The 25,592-nt window shown below is 41.4% G+C and overlaps 1 protein-coding gene across 5 annotated transcripts; it reads right to left on the bottom strand.

Moving 5' to 3' along the window:
• On the bottom strand, nucleotides 16,055-24,795 carry LOC8074489 (probable FBD-associated F-box protein At1g32375). 5 transcript variants are annotated; one of them, XM_021455447.1, is made up of 6 exons: nucleotides 24,737-24,795; nucleotides 22,577-23,765; nucleotides 21,724-21,873; nucleotides 21,440-21,527; nucleotides 19,068-19,192; nucleotides 16,055-18,888 (listed from the first exon to the last, which is right to left on the bottom strand). In XM_021455447.1, exons 2-5 carry the CDS (start codon nucleotides 23,633-23,635, stop codon nucleotides 19,101-19,103), a joined length of 1,389 nt encoding a protein of 462 aa, XP_021311122.1. In that variant the 5' UTR covers nucleotides 23,636-23,765; nucleotides 24,737-24,795; the 3' UTR covers nucleotides 16,055-18,888; nucleotides 19,068-19,100. The 5 variants fall into 5 exon arrangements, with proteins under 5 accessions (XP_021311122.1, XP_021311123.1, XP_021311120.1 ...); XM_021455448.1 differs by having other exon boundaries at nucleotides 16,062-17,864; XM_021455445.1 differs by lacking the exons at nucleotides 16,055-18,888; nucleotides 19,068-19,192 and adding an exon at nucleotides 20,229-21,111 and having other exon boundaries at nucleotides 21,326-21,527.

The following is a 25,592-nucleotide window of genomic DNA, read 5'->3' as shown; positions in this document are numbered from 1 at the left end:
GGTCAAAGATAATAATGTTTGACTTAGAATAAACCTAATACGATATGTAATAAAAACAACGGTGGGAGTATTTAGACAACCCACCTTCGCAATTATAAAATAATACCCCTATATTCTTATAAATTATCCACCGCTGTTGTTATAAAAGATAATACACCCTGAGTTTGCATTCAAAGTAGCCGTAGGAGTAAGACACTATGAAAAATAATATAAAGTAACACCTTTTAATTTGTATATGTGAATTATCCACCTTAGCTCGTTAATAAACAAAGTATCAATCAAATCAATATGTAATATTAATATAAGCTATCATGAAAATAATTCAATATCCATAAGCTATATTATATTTTTTCTAAGTTTTAATCTTTCATTTACCAATATAAAGTTAAAAGTAAGCATAATGCTTTGCTCCACCATGTAGACCAAGTAAACATGCGTACATTAGAATAATATTTAATTTAATATCATATCAAGCATGCAAAAGTATTCCTCCTTTAATAAACCAAGTAGAAATGCTACTCACAATTCAATTTATGTTTTATTAGCCATAAGCTATTAATATTCATACGTTGTTGTTTTAAATAAATTTATACATTTGTACTAAAACATTATATCGCACTCAAGTAATGTATGTTTGATTCTTGGCTTCTCCTTTTAGAGCCATTCATTGCTTTTCATGGGCTGATTTTTGAGCATTTGATCTATTCATGGGCTATTTATTTTTCTTTCAAATTCTTTTGCTTCACTTCTTCATGGACCAAAACTTTTAGCTAGCTTTAATATTCTCGCTTACCATTTTCATACATATACTTGTCTCACGGTTGTATTTTTAAGGGAAAAAAACCACTTTTACTACCTTGAACAATCTATTTAGTCCATTTTAGTGTACATTGCTTTTTTTGGCTGTTGAGATGTAACTTAAAAAATTCCAAGATATAAAAGGTGATTGACTTAGAATTGTATGTATGCTAGACTAGTTTTCTACATTGGATGGACTACAATTGGAAAACAATAGCTTTTTTTTAGGTACTATAAATATTAGTAATCTTTATATAAATTTGATTAAATTGTTTCACTCTCAAGGAGGTGAGAATTGTAAAAGAAAAAAAAAACTTTGAACGAAGGAAGTATTTTGTTCGTATAAACGCGGTCAAAAGTTATGTGCGAAGACAGAGGTAGAAGAGCGGACAGTTCCGTACTACTCCCATCTCCCATAGCCAGCCACAGCTACTGAGCCCAGCACTGCCCGCGGCGAATCGGCCGGTGACCCCATGGTTGCCCAAGAGCCATCGCCAGCCGTACGCCGTAGCTTTTGAGGGGCCCCAAAGCCCAAAGGGCGACGAGGATGAACGCGAACCGCTCAAGCCGGCCGACATGCCGACACCCCGAGTACCCGAGCCGTACGTGCGCACGTGAGCGCATCCCAGGCAGAGGCAGGCACGAGCGCGACGCCGCGCCGCGCCGCCTAACGGCCGCAGAAGCTGCGGCGCCTGCTGTAGACGAAAGCGACCGCCGCGCGCCGGTCCGGCGCGGCCGGCCCTGGCCTTGTAGTTTCCACCGAAATTAAAGAAGTTTCCAAGATTTTCAGCTACGTTAAATTTTACAGCACATACATGAAACACTAAATATAGACGAAAATAAAAACTAATTACACAGTTTGTGTGTAAATACGAGACGAATCTTTTGATCATAGTTAGTTTATGATTAGACAATATTTACCATAAACAAACGAAAGTGCTACAGTAACGTAATAAAAAAATTCACATGACCAAGGCCTGAGATCCGCAGCAGATCCGTTTCTGATCGGCGGTAGATTTCCCATTGGGCGCGTCTCCTCGTCCAAAGTCCCGGGCTGGCACCCTTGGTCGGCTGGTCAGTTCAGGGGCCAAGCTACATATTATTAGGAGTATAAGGCCAGTCTCAATGGAGTTTCATTAGAGTTTTATGTACATTAAATATACTGATGTGGCGCTATATTAATGAAGAGAGAGATGATAAGAGTTTCATGGGAGTAGAGAGAGTTTCATCCCCATGAAACTCCTATGCACTGTTTCTAAAATATTGATGTGTTGGAAACTGTGACATGAAACTCCCATTAAGGATGGCCTAAGTATATTCTAAAAATTATAAAAACAGTAATTAGATCCAAAATTTCACTATATACATACTTTTATGAAAGATGTCTATGCACCCAGAAACTAGAACCTTGTTTAGTTTACCCTAAAAACCAATTTTTTTAAGATCTTCTATCACATCGAATCTTACGACATATGCATGAAGCATTAAATAAAAACTAATTGCACAGTTTACATGTAAATTAGGAGATGAGTTTTTTTTAAGTCTAGTTAGTTTATGATTAGACAATAGTAATCAAATAAAAACGAAAGTGCTACGATATCAAAAACTAAAAAAAATTCAAAATTAAACAAAGCCTAAGTATATCTTCCTCTAATTTACTTTAGCTTCGTCATTTGTGTTGGCAAAAGGGGAAGGGCCCTTGCTGTTCGAAATCGTACGTGTTGCAGTACTAGTACACTGTAAAAACGGCAGGCTCCAAGCTGGCCGGCGCCCCACTCCAAAGCGCGGCAGCCCGCCATGGCGCCATGCATGAATTCATGCATGCCCTGCCGGAGATTGTGTGGCGGCCAATGAATGTGGCAGCTTGTCACATGCACGTCATGCCCCGCCTCGCAAACAGACAAAAGCGGATCGGAGAGGGGCCCGCCAGGCGCCACCTCTTCGTACAGCGGCGCTGAACAGGGGCAGGCCGGGGCGGTGCCGCGCATTGTGGATGCATATGTACTGTACATGCTACACGGCTGTCTTCGCCTAATCGCTTAGGTCTTGTTTGGGTGTTGTCGGATTCACCTCAATCCACATGTATTGAAGTAGATTGGGATAGAATTTAGTTCAAATTCCACTCCTATCCACCCCAACACATGTGGATTGATGCGAATCCGACTACATCCAAACAAGGCCTTAGTCGGTTTTAAATTACAAGACAATTTACCTTTTCTAGATATATTGTTTCTACAATATATCTAGACATAACACTTCTAACAAGAAAGATTATTCTAGGTCAACTATCGATGTATTGTCAGTGTGTTTTGAACTCGAAAATGTTGAATCTTGCGGCGTGTCTAAAGCTGAGGGTTAATCGTTCGATTCAGTATATAAACTGCGCTTTGTCTTCGTTATTTCACTAGACTATTCATCTAGAGCGTTGGCTTCATCGAAAAAAGATAATGGAAAAAATCTAATAAAATATTGTACATTTTCATTTTAGATTTTTTTTCATATATAACTTGGATATTTAATGTGATGAGTTATAAATTTATAATACAATTCTCCTTTCCCTTGACAAAAAAACGAAGGCTATGTATCTAAGAAAATCAAAATATCTAGAATGAAAGGGAATACTGGCTACCGCTTTAATTGTTCTGCTAAAGCTAGGGAGGCAGTTGAGAAACTGTAGCTATATAAGTCTGCAACTATAGTGCAAGCTGTTCCTTCCGAACACTCTTGTACTCCGTCCATTTCAAGGCCGTGTTTAGATGCATTTTTTTTGTTTTTGTTACTATAGCACTTTCTTTTATTTGTGACGAATATTATCGAATCATGGACTAACTAGAATTAAAAGATTCGTTTCGTGATTTACAGCTAAACTGTGTATTTAGTTTTAGTTTTTGTTTTCGTTTATATTTAATGCTTCATGCATGTGCCGCAAGATTGATGTAACGGAGAATTTTGAAAACTTTTGGTTTTTGCGGTGAACTAAACAAAGCCCAATTTATAAGTCATTCCAAGAATATCAAAGAGTCAAAACATCGCAACTTTAATCAAAATTATAAAGAAAATTACAAAAATTTATAACATCAAATAGGTATAATATGAAAATATAATTAACAAACAATATAATGGTACTAAGTTAACACCATAAATATTATTATTTTACCATATAAATTTAGTCAAACTTAAGATTGTTTAACTGTCCAAGATTCTTAGAATAACTTATAATTTAGGACGGAGTGAGTAGCTTGACAAAATAATAAATACCCATCCATTTCAAACTTGCACTTAGATATAGAATGTGTCTAGATACATATTCCTTCCATCCACCAAAGAATGCAACTTTAAAATCCGTGCTAGTTAAACTATTTCAAGTTTAATCTAGTTTATAGTAAATAGTACTGGCATATATGTTTCTAAATAAATTTATTTTGAAAATTTGTAAAGAATCTAATGATAGTTACTCCCTCCGTACCTAAAAGGAAGTCGTTTTGAACAAGTTTGAGTCAAACATTGGGAAGATAAATTATGAATAACTTTTAAATTGTTTAATTTAAAAATATGAAAACCATATCAATAGATTTATCTTGAAAAATAATTTTATAAAAATATACATATACCACTTTTTGATAAATATTTTTATAAAACAAGGAGTCAAAGTTAAGCTTTGAAGACCGTGCCGTTGTCCTAAATGACTTCCTTTATAAGTATGGATGGAGTATTTGGTATCATAAATGTTACTACTTTTACATAAATTTAGTCAAAATTCAAACTATTCGACTTCTCGAAAAACAAAAATTATATTCTTTTACAAAAAAAAACTATATTTAGAAAAAACCTTGTCTTGTAATCTGAAATGAAGAGAGTAAATAAATAAAAGTTGAGAACTTGGCCACTATATATGTGGACATATAAGCTAGCGAACTATACATCAACTAGATAGATCATATTTCTAACCCACGTTGTTAACAGCTAGCAAATAAAACTTAACAATAATCTTAGGTCCAAACGGGCCACATATTAACAGGTGTGTTTAGCAAGATGAATGTTCCTGAAAGGTGCTAAGAGTTACTAACTTTAGTAGCTAGCTAGGATCGGTCTAGCAAATGATCCAAACTATCACATATGCAAATAGTTAGCTTGGCCTAGGTCCAGCGTCCAGGTGAGCCGGAAGTTGAGCTACACGTTGACACCACTATATACATAATTGAATTACAAAATTCCACCAAAACATGTAAACTATGTGGCCACGAACAAGAGAAACACCAACACTTTTGTGCAAGGATAGATTGTGCATACATTCACATAAAGCGGTCTGTGCTGACATGGAGGAGAGTGAAGTCTAGGCTGAAAAGATGGCACAGTTGTTCTACCTGTCTACTTGACGATGTAAACATCTCATGCTGTCCTTCTGGAAACACACACTGACACGGCTGTGTATTCAATATTCATACGCAATGCTGTTGTTTCCCCCCCCAATCCATTTCACTAATGGAAATGCAAGTTTATCATAATACTAGTGTAGGCTCGCAATCATTAGTTTGTTTCAGCTAACTTAGCGTGTGACGCAATAACACGGCCCAAAACATACATACACTATTCAAGTGACATGTGTGGCAAGAACTGAAATAAATTGCAAAAGATAAAAAGGAAATTTAAATAAACTGTAGTTGGACGACCAGATCAGTTGAATCCTGTTCTGCAGAGTTCATGTTTTGTTTTGTTTGTTTGTTTTCTGGAGGAGATAAGGCAGAGTTCCAAGTTGAGCCGCTGGCTCACAATAGAGAGACGATGCATTTGTGCATGGCCTTGGCAGCAGTGCCCCCCACAATTTGCAAGAGCTTTATCCCTTTATCCTATCACTGCTATATATTGCCTAGCTCGGACTCCTCTCGTCTCGTGATAGTTGCTAAAAAAGAAACAAGAGTAATGACCATAAAAATGGATCGGAGCTCCTGCTGGACTGTGAAGTGTTGTTCATATCCAGGCCTCCAGGGTCCGGATAAGATCGACGATTCGACGTGCCATGCCCATACGTACACATCTTATCTCGTTATCTCCAGTTTGACTTGTTAGAGTCTCCCTGTGACACATCTTATTAAGCGGCGAGGCTGATCTGACACTTGCGTTTTCATCAAGAAAACGCAAATATTTGCTCGACGTTTCGATTTAATTATAAAAAAGGACAGATATTTATGATTGAAGCAAATCTTTACGCAAAAGGCACGCAGGAAAAGAAGAAGGCACTGAACTCTTAGCTGACGAAATGTAACAGGGCCGGGAATAACTCAAATATTTAACCAGAATAAATACTTACTAACAGTAATTCGTTAGCGCATTTCAGAGCAACGAGTGAAAGCGTTGGCATGATTAGAACAGATGTTGTATAAATACTAATATGTATGATATATATTACCTTAATTGACCTTGCCCTCGATCATCAGATGGAGAAAAGTATACATGTCGCCGCAGACAAAGCCTTACATCAGGATCAGGAGCCACGGTGTAGCCAAGAACAACTTGCCGACAACGATAATCTGATGAGATCAGACATCAGAGGAGTTTGCATCGATCGATCGGCAAGTCATCCTTGGCTGCACCATTAGTCCCCGAGCCTAATGTTAGGCCGCGGGCGAGGTGGTCGATCCGCCGGGCGGCGCCGAGACGCCAGCAGACGCCCGGCCATGGCTGAGAGAGCTTGTTGCGGCCACGGGGGAGGAAGAGAGGAGAGGCGCTGCTGCTGCTGCTGCTGCTGCTGAGAAAGGGAGAGCGAGAGGGACAGAGATGTGCTGATTGATGGGCTCTTTATAGATGCCATTTCTGAAGGGAAGGGAAGGGAAGGGAAGGTCGGTGAGAGAATTCAATAGCCTGCAATTCTGGGGAAAAAAAAAATACTTGAATGCGCGTTGCCATCTGCAGATTTTTTGAAGGGGACAGGCTGATCGGATAGCGAATTGTGGTCACACGCAGCACATGCATTTCAGTCTTTGTTAGCTAGTATATATACGTGCAAAATCAATGCAAACATCGATCACGGATTCTTGATTGATAATATGCATGCAATGCAATTATGTACAGATTTGGACGTTTAACACTCGTGATTCAAACGAAAGCTTCCCAGATCTTGTAATATATACTCGGCCGCAGCAGTTAGTACTCCTAAGTGCCGATCGATTATAATATATTGTACCAGGTACCAGGTAAAGTCGTGTCATGGATGAAAGGGATACAGTAATCATAGTGTAATAAACTCTTTTAGCTACTAGGTAGTACTGTGACTGCGAGTGTGTTGTGATCCTGAAAGCTGACGGGCAGGCTTTTGATATTGTTTTCCACGTCAGAGATTCCTCGTCCTCTGACAGACCTCTTTTCCGGTGAGGAAAATCTGTCTAAGCACAAAAGCCATGCCACATCATGGGCCTGACTGGACCGCCATGCCGCCGTGCACTCGGCCACCTCTCACGCACGATCCGATCCTTTTCGTTCCTTGCTCTGATTCCGATCGATTGATTGCCATGTCCGTGCCGCCTTGCCCTGACAGCGCAAAAAAGCTAGGCTCGGGTCGCCGAGAGGCCGAGAGGAGCTGTCCTCAAATTGGCAATGCCGTCCTCTTCCTCGCTCCTCCTGTCCTGCAAGGCGCGCACGGCAGAATCACGGAGGAGGACGATCGCCCGCGCCGCGGTTGGTTCGTTCCTGTCCTGCCTCTACGGAGCCACACGACGGCGGGCAGCCGGCCAGGTGGTGGATCTGGTGGCGTGGGTGCTCAGAGTTTGCTGCATGTATTTTGTGGTTTAGATTTCTTCCAACAAAATTATTGGTTGAAAACTCAAATTAACCATACCGTTTTTTTTCCTTGTGATCAATGATAACCTTAGTAGGCTCAGTCCGATTGAACAATCCATTTATCCATGTCGGATTTCGAGTTTCAAAAGTTTGCTTCTTGCATTGGGCGCAGCCAAAGCTCGTTTGTGCTCCAACTCGACCTGAGCTAATAACATGTTGGTAAAATAAAATGTATCCTCAAAAAATATGTGCTCCATAGTACCGTTAGATATGCATGAGATTTCTTTTTTTTTTTTTGCAAAGAGATATGCATAACAGCATAAGAATATGTGCACAGCAAGATAGAGACACATTTTATTGTGCACACAACCCCCAACATATCCGATGGTGTTGTTGTGTATGAGTGGGACACATACCTTTAATAAAGGCAAGAAAAATATGGACATAATATGCTATCAAAATGTGGCTTTTGTAATAGACCATAATGTATTTTAAAAGCAATTCGTATAGTAGGCACTAAATATTTCATAGGCTAGCCAAACCAGTATGGAACCAATCTATAGAGTACTCGATAGCAAAATGTACCCATAGACATATGTATTACCATAAGAGTATATAAGACATATGTACCCATAGATAAATTTTGTGAATTGATGTTTGAACCATGAGGTTTGTACATTTTTCTTTTCAGAATTACTGACATGGATCGAGGCTCGAGAGAAGTGTATGGAAAGCAAGGAACGTTAATGAACTTGATTGGAGACCAAGTACAAGTATTTCTAACGTCCTCTGCGCCACCATGTCACTTTTGGCCCAAGGAAAGAAAAAGTAGAAATCCAACACCTTTTGCTAGTTGGATTCGGAATGCAAAAACAGTCCCAACTTATGATAGTCATCATGACTACATGGACAATCTGATTGGGTTGCTCTAGTACTTCATGGAAATCTTAGCAAGCCTACTTTCCGATGCATATCTTATTAGAATTCGGCACATTTGTTGCTTTTAATGTCGAGACTTTTCTTCCTATGATATTGTGTCACCCTATTTTGAGTTGCAAACCTATGTATCAAGTTGGGTCCACTAGGGACACGTCCTAAGGCTGGAGAACGACTCTAACACCCCTTTGGTTATCCTCCTATCGACTCGTATGCATCTATGGCCACCAAGAACAGATTGGATTTTTGTTTTGATGTAAATTTAGCTCTTGCTACTTCCTTATAGACACGTGTGTCGATTAGACTATTCGTTCTACTTGATTCGGAATCCCATCTTCGTGTATCAGATCTAAACCATCATCTTATATTTGCATTCGAGCCCTTGTTCTACTTATTCTTGCTTGTTCTTTAATTGCTTGCAGGAGTAACCTTAGTGGTTTGATTTTGGTCATGCTAGATCGTGAACAACTGCAGTGCATCAGTCACTGAGTTGCATCGTCCTTGGATGACTTTAGTTTGTCGTGAACATCTCTGTTATCAAATCGAAGTTCTCTCTCCATCGAAAGATCATGACACTCGTACTCACATCTGGGGTTTTTTTTTGTTTAGCATGGCGGCTCAGATCACGTCTAAGCTTAAGAAGGTCACTAGGCTCTAGTGCCCCAAAAGAGAAATCTCGGCCTAGGCCCAGGTTATCAAAATTGCTGGCCCATTCAACTAAGTAGCCTAAGTATTGTGTCTTGTTGGGCCAAAAGTAAAAGCAGGATGAATGTATGTGTTGGACTGATTTTTTTTAATTGTAAGAACTTTAAGTATGGCATGTAATACGTATTTACTTTTTTTACTAATGTTGATTAATGAATACTTGCCATATACTACTTTTCTACTCTATTTCTGTCCAACAACGAGGAGGATTAGAACTGTAAATTTAAGTCTGATGATTTGAGGTTAAGATTTATCATATAAGCATTCTAATAAGTTAATATTCTCTTTTATTTATAATTATATTGTAATTAATTATACGATGATCATGTGTTACTTTTGCTCTTTGTTAAGTTAATTTTTCCTGGAGACTTAATAAGTTTTCTATGATTGATATAATGCTTACTAAGATTGGCTTAATTATGACTGTAAGTTTGAGTTGTCCTTTTGTACCCTGATAAAGTATCAAATAAATTTTGTTGTTTAAGGTTACAAATAAAGACTACGCACGCAAAAGTTTCTTTAAAATATACTTCTCCTGCAACTAAAAAACTAAAGAGTGGATAACTTTTGGTGCGATTTTTGCCCTTCGTCCTCCACATGCGAACATGACCCGTATTAGGAAACAAAAATTCAATCCCGCGATCCTTGCAATCTCCTCCTCGGTTCGTCACTCGTCCGCACGCTGTGATCCCCTCATTCTCCCCCGTCCCTCCCCGCACGAAGAAGGAAAGAAATCACGCGTGCTTCTGATCCCCTCGCCGTCGCCCCTCGCTCCCCCGTACGAAGATCACGGCTCAATCATCGATCCGTCTCTCTCGCACCTCACTCCAAGAAGGAAAGATCAATCCCTCTCCCCCGCGGTCCTCACCTTGACCCTCACCATAGTGTGCGCGCTCGTCACACCCACGACATCACCATCGTCGTCATCGCTAGGGCATGGTAGGACGTCGTTGAAGCACCACGTCCATGACACCAGGTACGTCGTGTCCTCGCTGCCTCCTCTCCTCGGCTCGGGCGAGCGTGCGGGCACCGCACGCCCCATGGCGGCTTTCGTCCCCGGCACGTCGGCGGACGGACAAGATATCCCGCTTCGCCACTAGCCTCGAGGATCGCCTCCTCAACTTCGCCTGCTTCGGTGCTCTCCACCGGTCTGTAGACCTCAAGGGCCTCAACCCCGTCACCGTCGTGGTGGCCACCGGCGAGAGCGGCATGGCCAGATGCCCACACTCGATCGCGCTCACCGTGGAGGAGCTTGGCGTGCGGGGCCACATGGTGGAGCTGCCTACGGTATCGCACTGGGGTCCCATGTCACGGGTGCCTCGACACCCAGTGCGCTGCACGAGAAGCGAAACCCCACAATCACAGGGAGCGGCCAGCCATGGTGTCTTAGTTTATGGTGGATTTGCTGGGGCTCAAGTCCGTCGACGGCGAGGACCCGCGCCACGTGTTCCACTTCAACTCGTGCTCCCGCCTCCATGGGGACTAGAGCAGCCGGTCGAGCAGAATACCTGCTACCGCGTGAACTGGGGCGCCGCACAGAGCTGCGATGGATGGAGGTCACGTCTGGATGAGGAGACTGGTTTGGGACCCTGTTAGTTCATTGTTTTCAGTTGTTCTGACCTCAGGTGGATTCGGGTTTCCAAACATGTTGAATGAATTCTTGTTGATGTGCAGTGGATGGGTTGGTGAAGTGGGGGAAGTGGATTAGAACGATGACAGGTCGGAGGAATGGAACTCTTAGTGCTGGGTTAGAAGGTTACCATGTGAGCGTTGCATGTCACTTCGTTTCCTTACCGCACTTGTTTCTCTCCACTTCAGGCGATAAGAAATGTTGGGAATGCTTGTTAATTGTGACACACTTTTTATTGTAGTTAGTTGAGAAAATTAGTGGTTCGAGACTATTGAGCTTCACGGTGATTGGTCGACTTGATCAGTTAATTTATGTTTCTCGTGGCCCTTGCAGAGGTTTGTGCTTGGAGGATGCTACAGGCCAGTCATTGAATTGGGACCTCGATCTGCATTCAACCAGGCTTCTTCAATACTATGTTTGAATTTTCTGGCGGCAGAAAGATGCTGCTAATACTAAACCTGCTTTTGGGTTGGTATGTCACACTATACATTGTTGCACTCTCAAAAGGGCAAACTGTTACTCCGGTATCCTGTTAAATAGGTTGTTCCATCAATTTGGAACCAGCCGCCTTGGCTAGGTTATATTCATATCTAAATCTACAGTTTTTACTCTCATTACTTAACAATTTGGCGATTGAACGCAAGAGAAACTTTGTGTTTCTCCTTCACTTGATTTTAGTTTACCTTCAGTTTTTTAACCTGCGATTTTATCTTTGGTCACCTGGCAAATATGTGTGCCACACACCTCATAACCTGTCATGCTATTTTAATTTCTATACTTATTAATTGAACTGTCAGCTTACCATTTCCACCGAATCATTCTCTGAGTTAAAATGTCATCACTATAGGGCTTAAAGTGTAACTGCTTTACTTTTTAGGTTCATTAAAAAATTTGGCATTCGTCCTTTTCTCTTGGCTTTATGCTGTGATAAACCGAGCTTTTGGCTATTTGTATTTAGATCTGATCCAATTATAAGTGTATACATGTATTATGGCTACTAACTTTGATCCCTTCCGAAGATTATCAATGTGCCACTTGTGGTCTTGTCATATAACCAAATCATTAGTTGTAGAATGATGAATTTGAGGTGGGTTAACCTAGCTGATTTATATGTGCACATGTATTTAAACTAAGAATGCACCTGAGACGTTTCTTCAAAATTTTATAAGATTCATATATCTTTGTTATGAGTTTTTAATGTCCTAAGTTGATTGCTGGTAGCCTGGTACCAGCAACAATTGACTATTTATGGTGGCAACTAAATAGAATATTGGCATTATTTACAGGCAAAAAAAAACAAGGCCGTCAATTGAGTCTCTGTGTAGGTAAGTTGGCTAAATAGTAAGGCTGAAACATACTCCCTCCGTCTCAAAAAGGATGACGCTATGGGAAACGTGTCAGTCAAACTTTCTCAACTTCGACTACGTTTGTAGAAAATACGTGCAATATTTATATTTTTAAATAAATTTATTAAAAACTAGACTTAAAGATCTTTCCGATGATACAAATTACTTGACATAAATAGTTATATAATTTAATATAAAATTGCCGATATTTTGAAAACGTTGACTTTTTGAAAAGCGGGAATGACATCTATTTTGGGACGGAGGAAGTAGCTAGGATTTTATTACTGCATTCGTATTGGGAGGAAGCGGTCTGCATATTTCTTTGTTATGCTTCTCTGCAGTTGCTTATCAAACTATTCTGACCATGACCTCATAAGTGTGCAATAACTTGTTTCCCTCATGGCCACTCTTTGACCCTCCATTTAGACATTAATGTAGCCGGTCCCATGCATAGACATTGCTCTAACTTTTTTTACGACAACTTAGTGGTTATTTGAAATATAATATTGATTAATAGGTTGTTACTCAGTGTTTTTTTTCACCTCTGATGCTAAGTTTGTGTGTTTTGTAAACAATTGCATCCCAATAAATATGGATTTGTCATTCCTAGATTCCATTACTGTTTTATTGATGGAATGTAAAATCTTCTAAATTTGGAAAAAATTGTTCTTACTATACTTTGAGGATTTAGTTGTCACTCTAGGTGAGCTATATGATGATCTCGTGGGCGTTTCTTTCTGTGAGAATTTAGCTGGGCATTTCTTGTTTCTTGTTTGTCCTACTGTTGTTTTTCATACTTGCACATTTATGTAATCTTTTCCTTTGATGATAAGTTGATAATTTCACCATTGACCATTCCTTTGGCAGATATGAGTTCTTATTTTATTTCCTTTGCCATCACCATTCACCTTGAATCATTGTTGGCTGTTCTACGGACCTACAGTGTGTCACGTAATTGATGTGATGACCCATTTCGTGCCTGGTTGCCTCAGGTTTGTCCCTTCTTCAACTAACTGATTTCTAAATGCTTGTTGCTTATTTGACACGATTTTTATTTATTGATTATGAATATCACATGCCTAGAAGTAGATTGTTTGGGCACTCACCTAATTACTAGTAATATCGGTTCACAATGATCTATATAGGTTAACTTAGCTTCATAACTCACCAGGATGTGATAGAAAAGATCAGAAGGCCTTACAATACAAAGACCTATAAGGTCGACCTTATAAGTCATTGTATTGTAAGAACTTCTGACCCTTCTCCTATGACATCCAGGTGAATTATGCAACTAGGTTAACCTACCTCAAGTGCATAACTCACGAGGATGACATTTGACTCCTTTTAGTTGTAAGATAAGCGTTTGTTGTTCTTAGGAACAAACTACAAACCCAAGATCAACACAACGAGATGCTACAGAGGATACCAAAAGCCACAATCCCAAAATCACCAACAGCTCGGAGAATGATGTTTATCCAACAATAGAACACAACATGTGTCATATGATGCAAGCACCAGGCCAACAAGAAACGAGATAAAGCGACCCGAACCTACATCCAAGATCGATTGTGCTGGGAAAAATCACTCAATCAGACCCGCGCAGCAGGAGGTATAGTAACAAAGCCACAAAGGCCTAGTTTCCTACTCCTATGCATGAGGGAAACGAACAAGAACTAGAGCAGGAAAGCGAGGGTTTTACATGTACCGAGAACAATGGAGCTCGAGGACAGCCGTGGAAGGCTAGAAAATCCTCCTGTTGCTCCTCCTCCACTTTGCTTCGAGAGGTGCAAAAGCCCTCCTCTTCTTGGCCAGGCTAAGCCGGAAAACCCTTCTCTTTCTATCTTATATGGACAAATGTTGCAGCGTAATTATCGTTATTGCCTTCTGGTCTTCTTGCATTTATGTGACCTTCCAGTTTGCCTAGTCTCACTGAGAAATATTGTTGTTCACATCTCATAAATTCCAAAAGAAAAACTAAGAATTCCCCACAGGATTCAGGGAGCGGGGCCCCATTGCCATTTTTAGCCCTAATCGTGGTGTAAAAACATCTATTTATCACCTTATCACCAAACTGCCATTCTATGCCCGTGAGTTCCATTTTATTTTAAAACATCCACTTAGGTGTAAATATGGAGGCAAACATCCACGTTTTGGTTGCTGAGGCCCATTTGGTAGTAATACACCACTTTAGGTGTGAACATCCACTTTTTGGTTGCTGAGGCCCATTTGGTAGTAAAACGTCCTTTTTGGTTTGAAACATCCACTTGAGGCAAACATCAATTCATAGATCGCACAGGGCAGAAGCGTGGCGGTGGACGACACCACCAAGGCCGAAGCGCGGTGGCAGACGGCGCCACCACCACATCTCGGCTAGCAGAGGTGCGCCTCACTCCTTTCTTCTTCTTCCTCCTCCTCGCTAGAAGACACCCGACCCGTAACCCTAGAAGAGAACCACGATGCGAGTAGGGCGGAAGCGCGGCGGTGGATGGCGCCACCACCGCATCCCGACGAGCAGAGGTGCTAGATTGTAGTCGGGATGCTGCAGAGGGTTTAAGGTTTAGGGATGCGGTAGAAGAAATGGATTGTGTAGGTTAGTGTTCAGTAGAAGAAATTGTCTGATCCATTTCTCTTTGTTTAACTGAGAAGAGATTTGTCCAGAAGTATATTGATCCTTACAACAAGAGTATTGTAAGGCTTGCAGATGCTTATTTACTGCTTGTGCTGGGAAAATGCCTCATTTAGGTGCGTTCGCAGCAGCATGCTAGGGGTACTAAGAAGTAGAGGCAAAGATAGTCATTTTAGGTCTTCTCTGCCTATACTTTGAAGTTTGAACAGACTTTTGCCGAACTACTGTGCAGCTCCTTGTTGGTTGGTGCACACCAATGCTTGCAACAGATGTTGCCTTTGTGTGCTGAAATGAAATTAGTTCTTCCTTAAGACCTACCGGTGTTGTGACCTATGATTTCAGGTAAGCCATTGGCTATTTTCAGATGGGTATAATGATATGTTACTCTGTTCTCTCTATGTTTTATGTCTAAATATTGGATGTACTTGGCATTCTTTTGACACTAGACATTGCCATGATAAGTTCTCAAAAAAAATCCAAACACAATATTTTTCATGCTTTTCTATCTGTTGTATAATTTTCTGTACTGTTTATTTTTCAATAAACTAAATGTGAAACTTAACCTCTTGCTCTGTCTGTAGGTGCTTAGGTTTCTTTCTTTGGCAGAAATGGGCCTCACCGTTAGATGTTCTCCAAATACAATTCCAACTGCAGTAAAATCCCTTACTGAAGATATGAAAAAAGAGGTTGATAAAATCTATAAGTTCGGTACATTTGTGAACTTAACAACGACAGCAGTGGGGAATAGAGATTTCTTAGTGTGGACATACAGATCTCTGATCTTGAACCAAACTGTATCAGCATACACCTAGAGGCAGGAGAACCACTGAGGATATTTCCTTGGACGGTTAACAAAGTTTTGAAGCTCCCATATAAAACTAGAGTGATGCTTCCAGAATACACACTTAAGGACAGAAATGATGAATTTGATAAAGTGCGTGCTTTACTTGAAAAAGAGAAAAGTCCTGATTATGTCCCCAACCCCCCAGGAAAAAAAAGAAAGGTGGTGTGCATGAACCAGAAGGCAGTGAGAAAGATGGTGAGCATGAACCAGAAGGCATTGAGAAAGGTGATGAGCATGAACCAGAAGGCAGTGAGAAAGGTGGTGAGCATAAACCGGAAGGCAGTGAGAAAGGTGGTGAGCATGAACCGGAAGATGATCATGAACTGGAAGATGACCAAGATCTGGAAGATGACCAAGAACTGGAAGATGAACATGGCAGGACAAAAAAGAAGAGAATTATTACTAAGAAGGAAAGTATTTCTATTTCTCTTGTTCAACATGTGCTGGAGAGAACTGAAGACAAGAAACTAAAACTTAGACTATTCTTCATGTTAGTGATAACCAAATATCTGCTGCGCGGAGCTAGCACCATGGTAAATGAACAGGCAGTCATGTACACAAAAGATATGGAATTGTTTAGTCAGATTGTCTGGTCGACAGTTGTGTACGAAGATTTGAGGGACTCGGTGAAAAAATTTAAAGCATGGACAACATCAGTCTTGTCTGGGTGCTGTATAATCCCAATGGTATGACTCAATCTTGTCTCGTTCCTTTTTCTCCTTATTATAGCTACCAGCAATGTCTATTCGACAACACTAATATATGCTTGACAGGTATATTACTTGGATAATGTGGACTGTGGCATAACAAAGGAGGACCGCTTCAGACTTCCACGCATCAATCGGTACAGTAAAAAGGACATGTTGAGGATTATTAACTTTTGTAAATCTAATTCATCACGTGACTATGGAGGAGCTCCAGTAAGTAACATCTACATTTCATTAGAGGCGTTCTTTGTCTAAGACTGTTCACTTTCCTGTTGAGCTCAAGTAAGTAACAACTACATGTTGACTTTCCTTTCTCAGTTAAAGCGGAAGGCAGACACCTGTTACGAAAGCTTGCTGCCTTCAGCTGAGCCACCTTATGACACAAGTCATAAGGAATATGCTCTTCTTGCTCAGACACACGTTTATGTACCACCACACACGGTTTTGTCTAACGAAATTATTGATATACTAGGCAACGATCAGTTACAAAGGAAATATTTGTACAATCGACATGTTCTGGAGAAGCTAGATTCTCAAGAACAACAACTTGTACTAGACATCAATGGTGAGAGAGTTTCTGAAGTTAATTTTATCAAATGGTTCCGACCGACAGGAGATATAGATCCCCGCGCACTGTGCATTCAGTCTAAATTGTGGAATCATGAATGGAAAGCTAAGCACAAACCATACTTTGTTGTTCCGAAAGCAAATCCATTAGTAAGTACTTAGACTATTCTTTTGTAAAACCCTAAACCCTAAACCCTAAACCCTAAACCCTAAACCCTACTTTGTTGTTCCGAAACCCTAAACCCTAAACCCTAAGCACAAACCATACTTTGTTGTTCCGAAAGCAAATCCATTAGTAAGTACTTAGACTATTCTTTTTTGTCCTGCCATGTTCATCTTCCAGTTCTTGGTCATCTTCTAGATCTTGGTCATCTTCCAGTTCATGATCATCTTCCGGTTCATGCTCACCACCTTTCTCACTGCCTTCCGATTCATGCTCACCACCTTTCTCATTGACTTCCGGTTCATGCTCACCACCTTTCTCACTGCCTTCTGGTTCATGCACACCACCTTTCTTTTTTTCCTGGGGGGTTGGGGACATAATCAGGACTTTTCTCTTTTTCAAGTAAAGCACGCACTTTATCAAATTCATCATTTCTGTCCTTAAGTGTGTATTCTGGAAGCATCACTCTAGTTTTATATGGGAGCTTCAAAACTTTGTTAACCGTCCAAGGAAATATCCTCAGTGGTTCTCCTGCCTCTAGGTGTATGCTGATACAGTTTGGTTCAAGATCAGAGATCTGTATGTCCACACTGAGAAATCTCTATTCCCCACTGCTGTCGTTGTTAAGTTCACAAATGTACCGAACTTATAGATTTTATCAACCTCTTTTTTCATATCTTCAATAAGGGATTTTACTGCAGTTGGAATTGTATTTGGAGAACACCTAACGGTGAGGCCCATTTCTGTCAAAGAAAGAAACCTAAGCACCTACAGACAGAGTAAGAGGTTAAGTTTCACATTTAGTTTATTGAAAAATAAACGGTACAGAAAATTATACAACAGATAGAAAAGCATGAAAAATATTGTGTTTGGAATTTTTTTTGAGAACTTATCATGGCAATGTCTAGTGTCAAAAGAATGCCATGTACATCCAATATTTAGACATGAAACACAGAGAGAACAGAGTAACATATCATTATACCCATCTGAAAATAGCCAATGGCTTACCTGAAATCATAGGTCACAACACCGGTCGGTCTTAAGGAAGAACTAATTTCATTTCAGCACACAAAGGCAACATCTGTTGCAAGCATTGGTGTGCACCAACCAACAAGGAGCTGCACAGTAGTTCGGCAAAAGTCTGTTCAAACTTCAAAGTATAGGCAGAGAAGACCTAAAATGACTATCTTTGCCTCTACTTCTTAGTACCCCTAGCATGCTGCTGCGAACGCACCTAAATGAGGCATTTTCCCAGCACAAGCAGTAAATAAGCATCTGCAAGCCTTACAATACTCTTGTTGTAAGGATCAATATACTTTTGGACAAATCTCTTCTCAGTTAAACAAAGAGAAATGGATCAGACAATTTCTTCTACTGAACACTAACCTACACAATCCATTTCTTCTACCGCATCCCTAAACCTTAAACCCTCTGCAGCATCCCGACTACAATCTAGCACCTCTGCTCGCCGGGATGCGGTGGTGGCGCCATCCACCGCCGCGCTTCCGCCCTACTCGCACCGTGGGTCTCTTCTAGGGTTACGGGTCGGGTGTCTTCTAGCGAGGAGGAGGAAGAATGGAGCGAGGCGCACCTCTGCTAGCCGAGATGCGGTGGTGGCGCCGTCCGCCGCCGCGCTTCCGCCCTGGTGGTGTCGTTCGCCGCCGTGCTTCCGTCCGCCGCCGTGCTTCCGCGCTGCGCGGTCTATGAATTGATGTTTGCCTCAAGTGGGACTTATAAGATCGACCTTATAGGTCTTTGTATTGTAAGGCCTTCTGATCTTTTCTATCACATCCTGGTGAGTTATGAAGCTAAGTTAACCTATATAGATCACTGTGAAGCGATATTACTAGTAATTAGGTGAGTGCCCAAACAATCTACTTCCAGGCATGTGATATTCATAATCAATAAATAAAAATTGTGTCAAATAAGCAACAAGCATTTAGAAATCAGTTAGTTGAAGAAGGGACAAACCTGAGGCAACAAGGCACAAAATGGGTCATCACATCAATTACGTGACACATTGTAGGTCCGTAGAACAGCCAACAATGATTCAAGGTGAATGGTGGTGGCAAAGGAAATAAAATCAGAACTCATATCTGCCAAAGAAATGGTCAATGGTGATATTATCAACTTATCATCAAAGGAAAAGATTACATAAATGTGCAAGTATGAAAGACAACTGTAGGACAAACAACAAACAAGAAATGCCCAGCTAAATTCTCACAGAAAGAAACGCCCACGAGGTCATCATATAGCTCACTTGGAGTGACAACTAAATCCCTGGAAGTGTTGTAAGAACAATTTTTTTCCAAATTTAGAAGATTTTACATTCCATCAATAAAACAGTAATGGAATCTAGGAATGACAAATCCATATTTATTGGGATGCAATTGTTTACAAAACACACAAACTTAGCATCAGAGGTGAAAAAAATCACTGAGTAACAACCTATTAATCAATATTATATTTCAAATAACCACGAAGTTGCCGTAAAAAAAAGCCAAAGCAATGTCTATGCATGGGACCGGCTACATTAATGTCTAAATGGAGGGGGTCAAAGACTGGCCATGAGGGAAACAGGTTATTGCACACTTATGAGGTCATGGTCAGAATAGTTTGATAAGCAACTGCAGAGAAGCATAACAAAGAAATATGTAGACCGGTTCCTCTCAATACGAACGCAGTAATAAAATCCTAGCTACTCCCTCCGTCCCAAAATAGATGTCATTTCCGCTTTTCGAAAAGTCAACGTTTTCAAAATACCAGCAATTTTATATTAAATTATATAAATATTTATGTCAAGTAATTAGTATCATCGGAAAGATTTTTAAATCTATTTTTTAATAAATTTATTTAAAAATATAAATATTGCACGTATTTTCTATAAACGTAGTCGAAGTTGAGAAAGTTTGACTAACACGTTTTCTATAGTGTCATCCTTTTTGAGACGGAGGGAGTATGTTTCAGCCTTACTATTTAGCCAACTTACCTACAGAGAGCCTCAATTGATAGCCTTGTTTTTTTTTGTATATTTTATATTTTCTTACACATAGCCTCAATTGCAAAAAATTTTAAATTTTCCGTCGCATTGAATCTTGTGGCATACTTGAAGCATTAAATATAAATAAAAGAAATAACTAATTACACAGTTTATCTTTAATTTGCGAGATGAATTTTTTTAGCCTAATTAGTTTATGATTGGACAATATTTATCAAATACAAACGAAATTGTTATGGTGTCTATTTTGCAAAAAGTTTGCCTAAACACACCTTACGGTGTGCACCAAGGAAAACCATATTGGTATCTGTGTCAGACTTAACGGTGATGACATATTTGGGCATCGGTACCTTTTGGAGATGACATCAACTAATTCAATTCGCTAGAGAAGACAACCTAACACAACCACTTGGGCCTTGTTTTCTTCCAAAAATTTTTGCAAAATAGGAATAGTAGTATTTTCGTTTGTATTTGACAACTATTTTTCAATTATGGACTAACTAGGCTCAAAAGAATCGTCTGGTCAATTCCGACCAAACTATGTAATTAGTTTTTATTTTTATCTATATTTAATACTCCATGCATACGTCTAAAGATTCGATGTGACGGAGAATCTGAAAAAATTTTGCAAAATTTTTGGGAACTTAAACAAGGATCCATCTGTTTCAGATCGGGATGGGGGCCTGATTACTCTTCGTGCGTGGTAGAGCCTCGTGTGCACAGGATTCTGGCTGCGGTCTTGGCTCGACGGGCACGTGGTGATCAGACACCGGCGTTTGGATGACCTCCACGTGCTCATCTCCCCGATCGATCGACCCGGAGCTCCTCCCTCTTCTTCCACCGTGTGACCAGCACCACCTGCTCAACAGCATTGGCCGAACTCAGGAGGAAGGCCATCAGCTGCCGCTCGAACCTCGTCTCCCGGAGATTCCGCCGCGCCGGAGATTTGGACACGTCGAGGACCTCGATGGCCGGTGCTTCCACCGCGTCGCTTGCATCTGTAGTGTCGCCGGGGAACTGCGAAGTAGTGGGGGATATAAGGCTAGGGCCAGTATGGTCATGGGCCTAGGTGTGAGAAAAGGTATGAGCAATCTCTTTGTTTTTTCTAAGTAAATCTATATACTAGTATTAGTTTTGTCCATTAACATGTAATCCGATGTTGATAGATTGTAATATTGACTCTAATTGTGAAAGTTCTTTAGCTCCACCACTGTTCAAAGGTAATACGTACTATTTGGAGGACCGATGATGAGCAAAAGGCAGAGATTTACGCGGACAAACAGGCGTTCCAGGAGTGGAAACCGGCTCAGATAGAACAAATTGGAGATGAACCGGAGCTTCTCACCAAAATCAACTACTACGGAGGCCATCAGCAGTTGCAGCTCCTGTACGTTCGTCACGACTGGACGCTGTTCGCATGACCTAGTTTTCACCTGAAATCATTTTATCTTATCTCATTGAATGTTTTGCACATATAGATGAAGCTAAAAAATAACTAAATATATACTTCCTTCATTTCAAATTATAAGACATTCTAAAAATCTCAGAGAATCAAAACATCTAAAGTTTCCTGGCAATTGCATGGACGTGGATTTTGGAGGATGAGATAAGGCATAGAGCTTTACTTACGCGGACAAACAAGCGGTCAAGGAGTCGAAGCCGATTCTGCTCGAACAAACCGGCGAAGCCCTCGAGGTCGTCGCTACTACCACATACGGAGGTCATCAGCAGTTGCAGCTCCTGTATGTTCGTCATATAGGCGCCGTCCCATTCGTTCCCCTTGTACAGAGGCAGTAAAATGAGGCGTTGTTTAGTCACCCAAAAAACAAAAACTTTTCAAAGTTTTCGGTCACATCGAATGCATGGAGAATTAAATCACGAGACGAACTTTTTAAGCCTAGTTACTTCATAATTAGACAATGTTTGTCAAATAAAAATAAAAGTGCTACACTTTCCAAAAAAAATTTCGTAAGAGAACTAAACAAGGCTTCAGTGGTTGTTTTGTGGCTTTGTTTAGACCTTGTTTAGATGCAAAAATTTTTTAAACTTTAACATTGTAGTATTTTCATTTTTATTTGACAAACATTGTCTAATCATAATGTAACTAGGCTTAAAAGATTCGTCTCGCGATTTACAGGCGAACTGTGTAATTAGTTTTTGTTTTTATCTATATTTAATGTTTCATGCTTGTGCGGCAAGATTCGATGTGTTGGGGAATCTTGAAAAAAATTTGGTTTTTCGGATGAACAAAACAAGACTTTAGTTCACCTTAAAACCAAAAACTTTTCAAAATTTCTCGTCACATTGAATCTTGCGGCACATACATGAAGTATTAAATATAGATTGCACAGATCTGTAAATCGTAAAATAAATCTTTTAGATCTAGTTAATTTATAATTAGATAATAATTATCAAATAAAACACGAAAGTGCCATGATATCCAAAATTTAAAAAAAATGGGAACCGAACTGACGGTACGTACCTGAAACCAGCCGTCGGAGGAAAGCGTGCAAACCGAGGCATGCGCGACGCAGCTCAACAAGTCGGCATAGTCGTACGCGTGCGCGTCGCACCCGCACACCTGGTATCTCTCGTCGTCGTTGTGGCCGAAGCCTATTTGGGAAAGGTACACGTCCCGCAGAGCCGGTGTGGATCCCATGTCGACGGGAGAAGAGAGGACGCCGTCGTCGACGTAGTCGTCGTAGAGGAAGATGTCGCCGTGGAAAGCCAACGACTCGAGCGCGGGCGCGCTGACCCGGAGCTCCCGCACGGCTCGGCATCGCACCATCTCCAGGACACGCAGCGTCTCGCTGGCGATCCTAATCGATTTCAGCGCGTCGCAGCTGCTCACGCTGAGGTGCTCCAGCGCCCGGCAGCTGGACACGACGTCGCGGAACGCCTCGCCGGTGAAGTCGGCGTGGCTGAGGGAGAGCGAGCGGAGACCGGCGAGCCCACCTGGGCTGGGTGGGACGGCGGCGCGGAGGCTGAACCCGCCGAGCGCGAGGCGCGCCAGCGAGTTCCGGGCCACGAACAGGTCGCCAGGCAGCTCCACGGACGCCGAGCTCCCGTCGTCGGCGTCCTCGTCTCCCTCCGTCGGTGTCGGTGTCGGCGTCAGGTCCGCCTCCACCTCCGTTGCGCCCCTCGCCACCGCGGACGCGATCCAGCCGACGACGTCGCGCTCGAACGCGCCGTCGCTCGACCCTGCTCCTGCTGGCGGGGACCTAAGCGCCACGCGGAAGACGTCGAGTGGCCCGCCGTGCTCGGCGTGGAGCTCAAGGCAGCGACGCATCGTGGCCGCCGCGGCCCGCGCAGGCAGCTGGCCGCGGGCCAAGTCTGGGTCGGTGAAGTCGAGGACCCGGGAGGAGGCGAGCGCGCGGAGCCACTGCGGCGCCCACCGCCGGGAGAGGGCGCTCGTTCGGACGGCGTGCTTGAACGGGAGCTCGCGGAGGATGGAGTGGAGGAGGTCGTCGGGGAGGCTGCTCAGCCTGTCCTCCTCTTCCATGGATCCGCGCTTGCTCGGGTAGTGCGTTGGCATTTCCATGTCAGGATGGGTGCGATGGTGCGTGCGAGTGCGGAATCAGTTCAGAGCCCCGCACTACTAGTACTAGCAGCTTTCGGCTTTACAGCGCAGGATCCTATTCCCTTGAGGCTGAGAGGCTTCCCTCGCAAGACTGCAAGAGGATCCGTGCTTAGGCTCTGTTTAGATTGGAGATAAAAAATTTTTGGGTGTCACATCGGATGTGTCGGAAGGATGTCGAGAGAGATTTTTAGAAACTAATAAAAAAACAAATTACATAGCTCATCAAGAAACTACAAGACAAATCTATTAAGCATAATTAATCTATCATTAGCACATGTGAGTTACTGTAGCACTTAGGCTAATCATAGAGTAACTAGGCTTAAAAGATTCGTCTCACGTTTTTCAATCAAACTGTGTAATTAGTTTATTTTTTATGTACATTTAATGTTCCATGCATGTGTCCAAAGATTCGATGGGATGGACGAAAAAATTTTGGATGAGGAACTAAACAGGGCCTTAGGCAGTGTTTAGATACACCCAAAAACTCAAAACTTTACAAGATTCCCCGTCACATCGAATCTTACGGCACATGCATGAAGTATTAAATATAGATAAAAAGAATAACTAATTGCACAGTTTACTTGTAAATCACGAGATGAATCTTTTAAGCCTAGTTACTCCATAATTAGACAATGTTTGTCAAATAAAAACGAAAATACTACAGTGTCAAAATCCCAAAACTTTTTGCATCTAAAAAAAGCCTTAGTTTGTAAAACTTTTCGTCACATCGAATCTTACGACACATAATGAAGCATTAAATATAGATAAAAAAGATAACTAATTGTAATTTATGAGACGAATCTTTTGAGCTTAATTAGTCTATAATTGGATAATAATTGTTAAATAAAAACGAAAGTGCTACAATAGCGAAATGCAAAAATTTTCGCGAAGGCCTTGTTTACTTCCACCTAAAATCCAAAAACTTTTGTCACACCCTGGCTTTTAAAATAAGACCAGAGTCGTCATATGTGTGCCCAGGAAGTCCACACATATAACAAAAGAATAGAAATATCAGAATCAATGTTATATATAGCGGAAAAACATATTTATAATAACACTTACAAAACATCAGAGTACGCGGAAACAGTAGCTAAACTTCTTAGGCTCCAATCTTCTCAGGGACGGTTGACTGGGGGCTCCGTACGCCAAGCACTTCCCATAAGCTTCTAGAAAACTCCATGACCTCTTTATCCTTCTTCTGAGCAGCACTTTACTACACACTGGGGGTGTGGGGGAAATAGCAAGGGTGAGTTCATGTCGAACTCAGCGAGTACAGACGGAAAGTATAATGACATGCAAGGCTTAATCAAAGGAAAAGCTGACACTGTTTAACTGCAGGTGAGCTTTTTAGTTGGTACACTTTTATTACAATTCTTTTATTAAAACAACCTATTACTAAATATGAGTGAAGCATCCCAACCCTTAATTAGATGAAAGTATATTAACAATTTTATTAATCATCATTATAATTATTACCGAGGTAGCAACCTTAGATAGTAACTCGGGGTAGCAACCCCATTAAGGTCATGGGATAGCAATCCCAATTTAGAACACAGGATAGCAATCCTGCCAACACGGAATAGCCATTCCGCCAAAGCACGAGGTAGCAACCTCAACCAAGTTCCGCCTCCAAGTTCCATGTGATTCCAATTTGCTCATCAAGTGAGGGTCTGGGCCGCTCGTGACCGTGAGCACGGCTGATATATCAGTTTTACACTCTGCAGAGGTGTGCACGTTCACTCCAAGTCGTGATTCCCATTTGCCTGGGGTCGCGACTCCCCAAAACACTTCCAAGGTGAGCAGGCAGGGTCTCACTACGAGACCTTTCACAGGGTCCAACTAATAGGATGCCACTCGCAAGTTTTTGCCGGGGCGCTCGGCAGTCGATACCCATAGCCATGGCGTACCGATCAACCGA

This window comes from Sorghum bicolor, chromosome 3 (assembly GCF_000003195.3).
Source record: "Sorghum bicolor cultivar BTx623 chromosome 3, Sorghum_bicolor_NCBIv3, whole genome shotgun sequence".
Lineage (NCBI taxonomy): Eukaryota > Viridiplantae > Streptophyta > Magnoliopsida > Poales > Poaceae > Sorghum > Sorghum bicolor.
The sequence above is the reverse complement of the archived record's forward strand: the minus strand, read 5'-3'. Positions and strand labels throughout refer to the sequence as shown.

Bases quoted from the DNA above. Each gene is read 5' to 3' on its own strand.
- LOC8074489 (XM_021455444.1), bottom strand. From the start codon at position 23,635: ATGGAAATGCCAACGCACTACCCGAGCAAGCGCGGATCCATGGAAGAG. The intron at 21,874-22,576 runs GTACGTACCGTC...CCTCTGTACAAG, and splicing joins CCTCCGACGGCTGGTTTCAG to GGGAACGAATGGGACGGCGC. The intron at 21,112-21,365 runs GTAAATCTCTGC...ACTACTTCGCAG, and splicing joins TGGAACGCCTGTTTGTCCGC to TTCCCCGGCGACACTACAGA.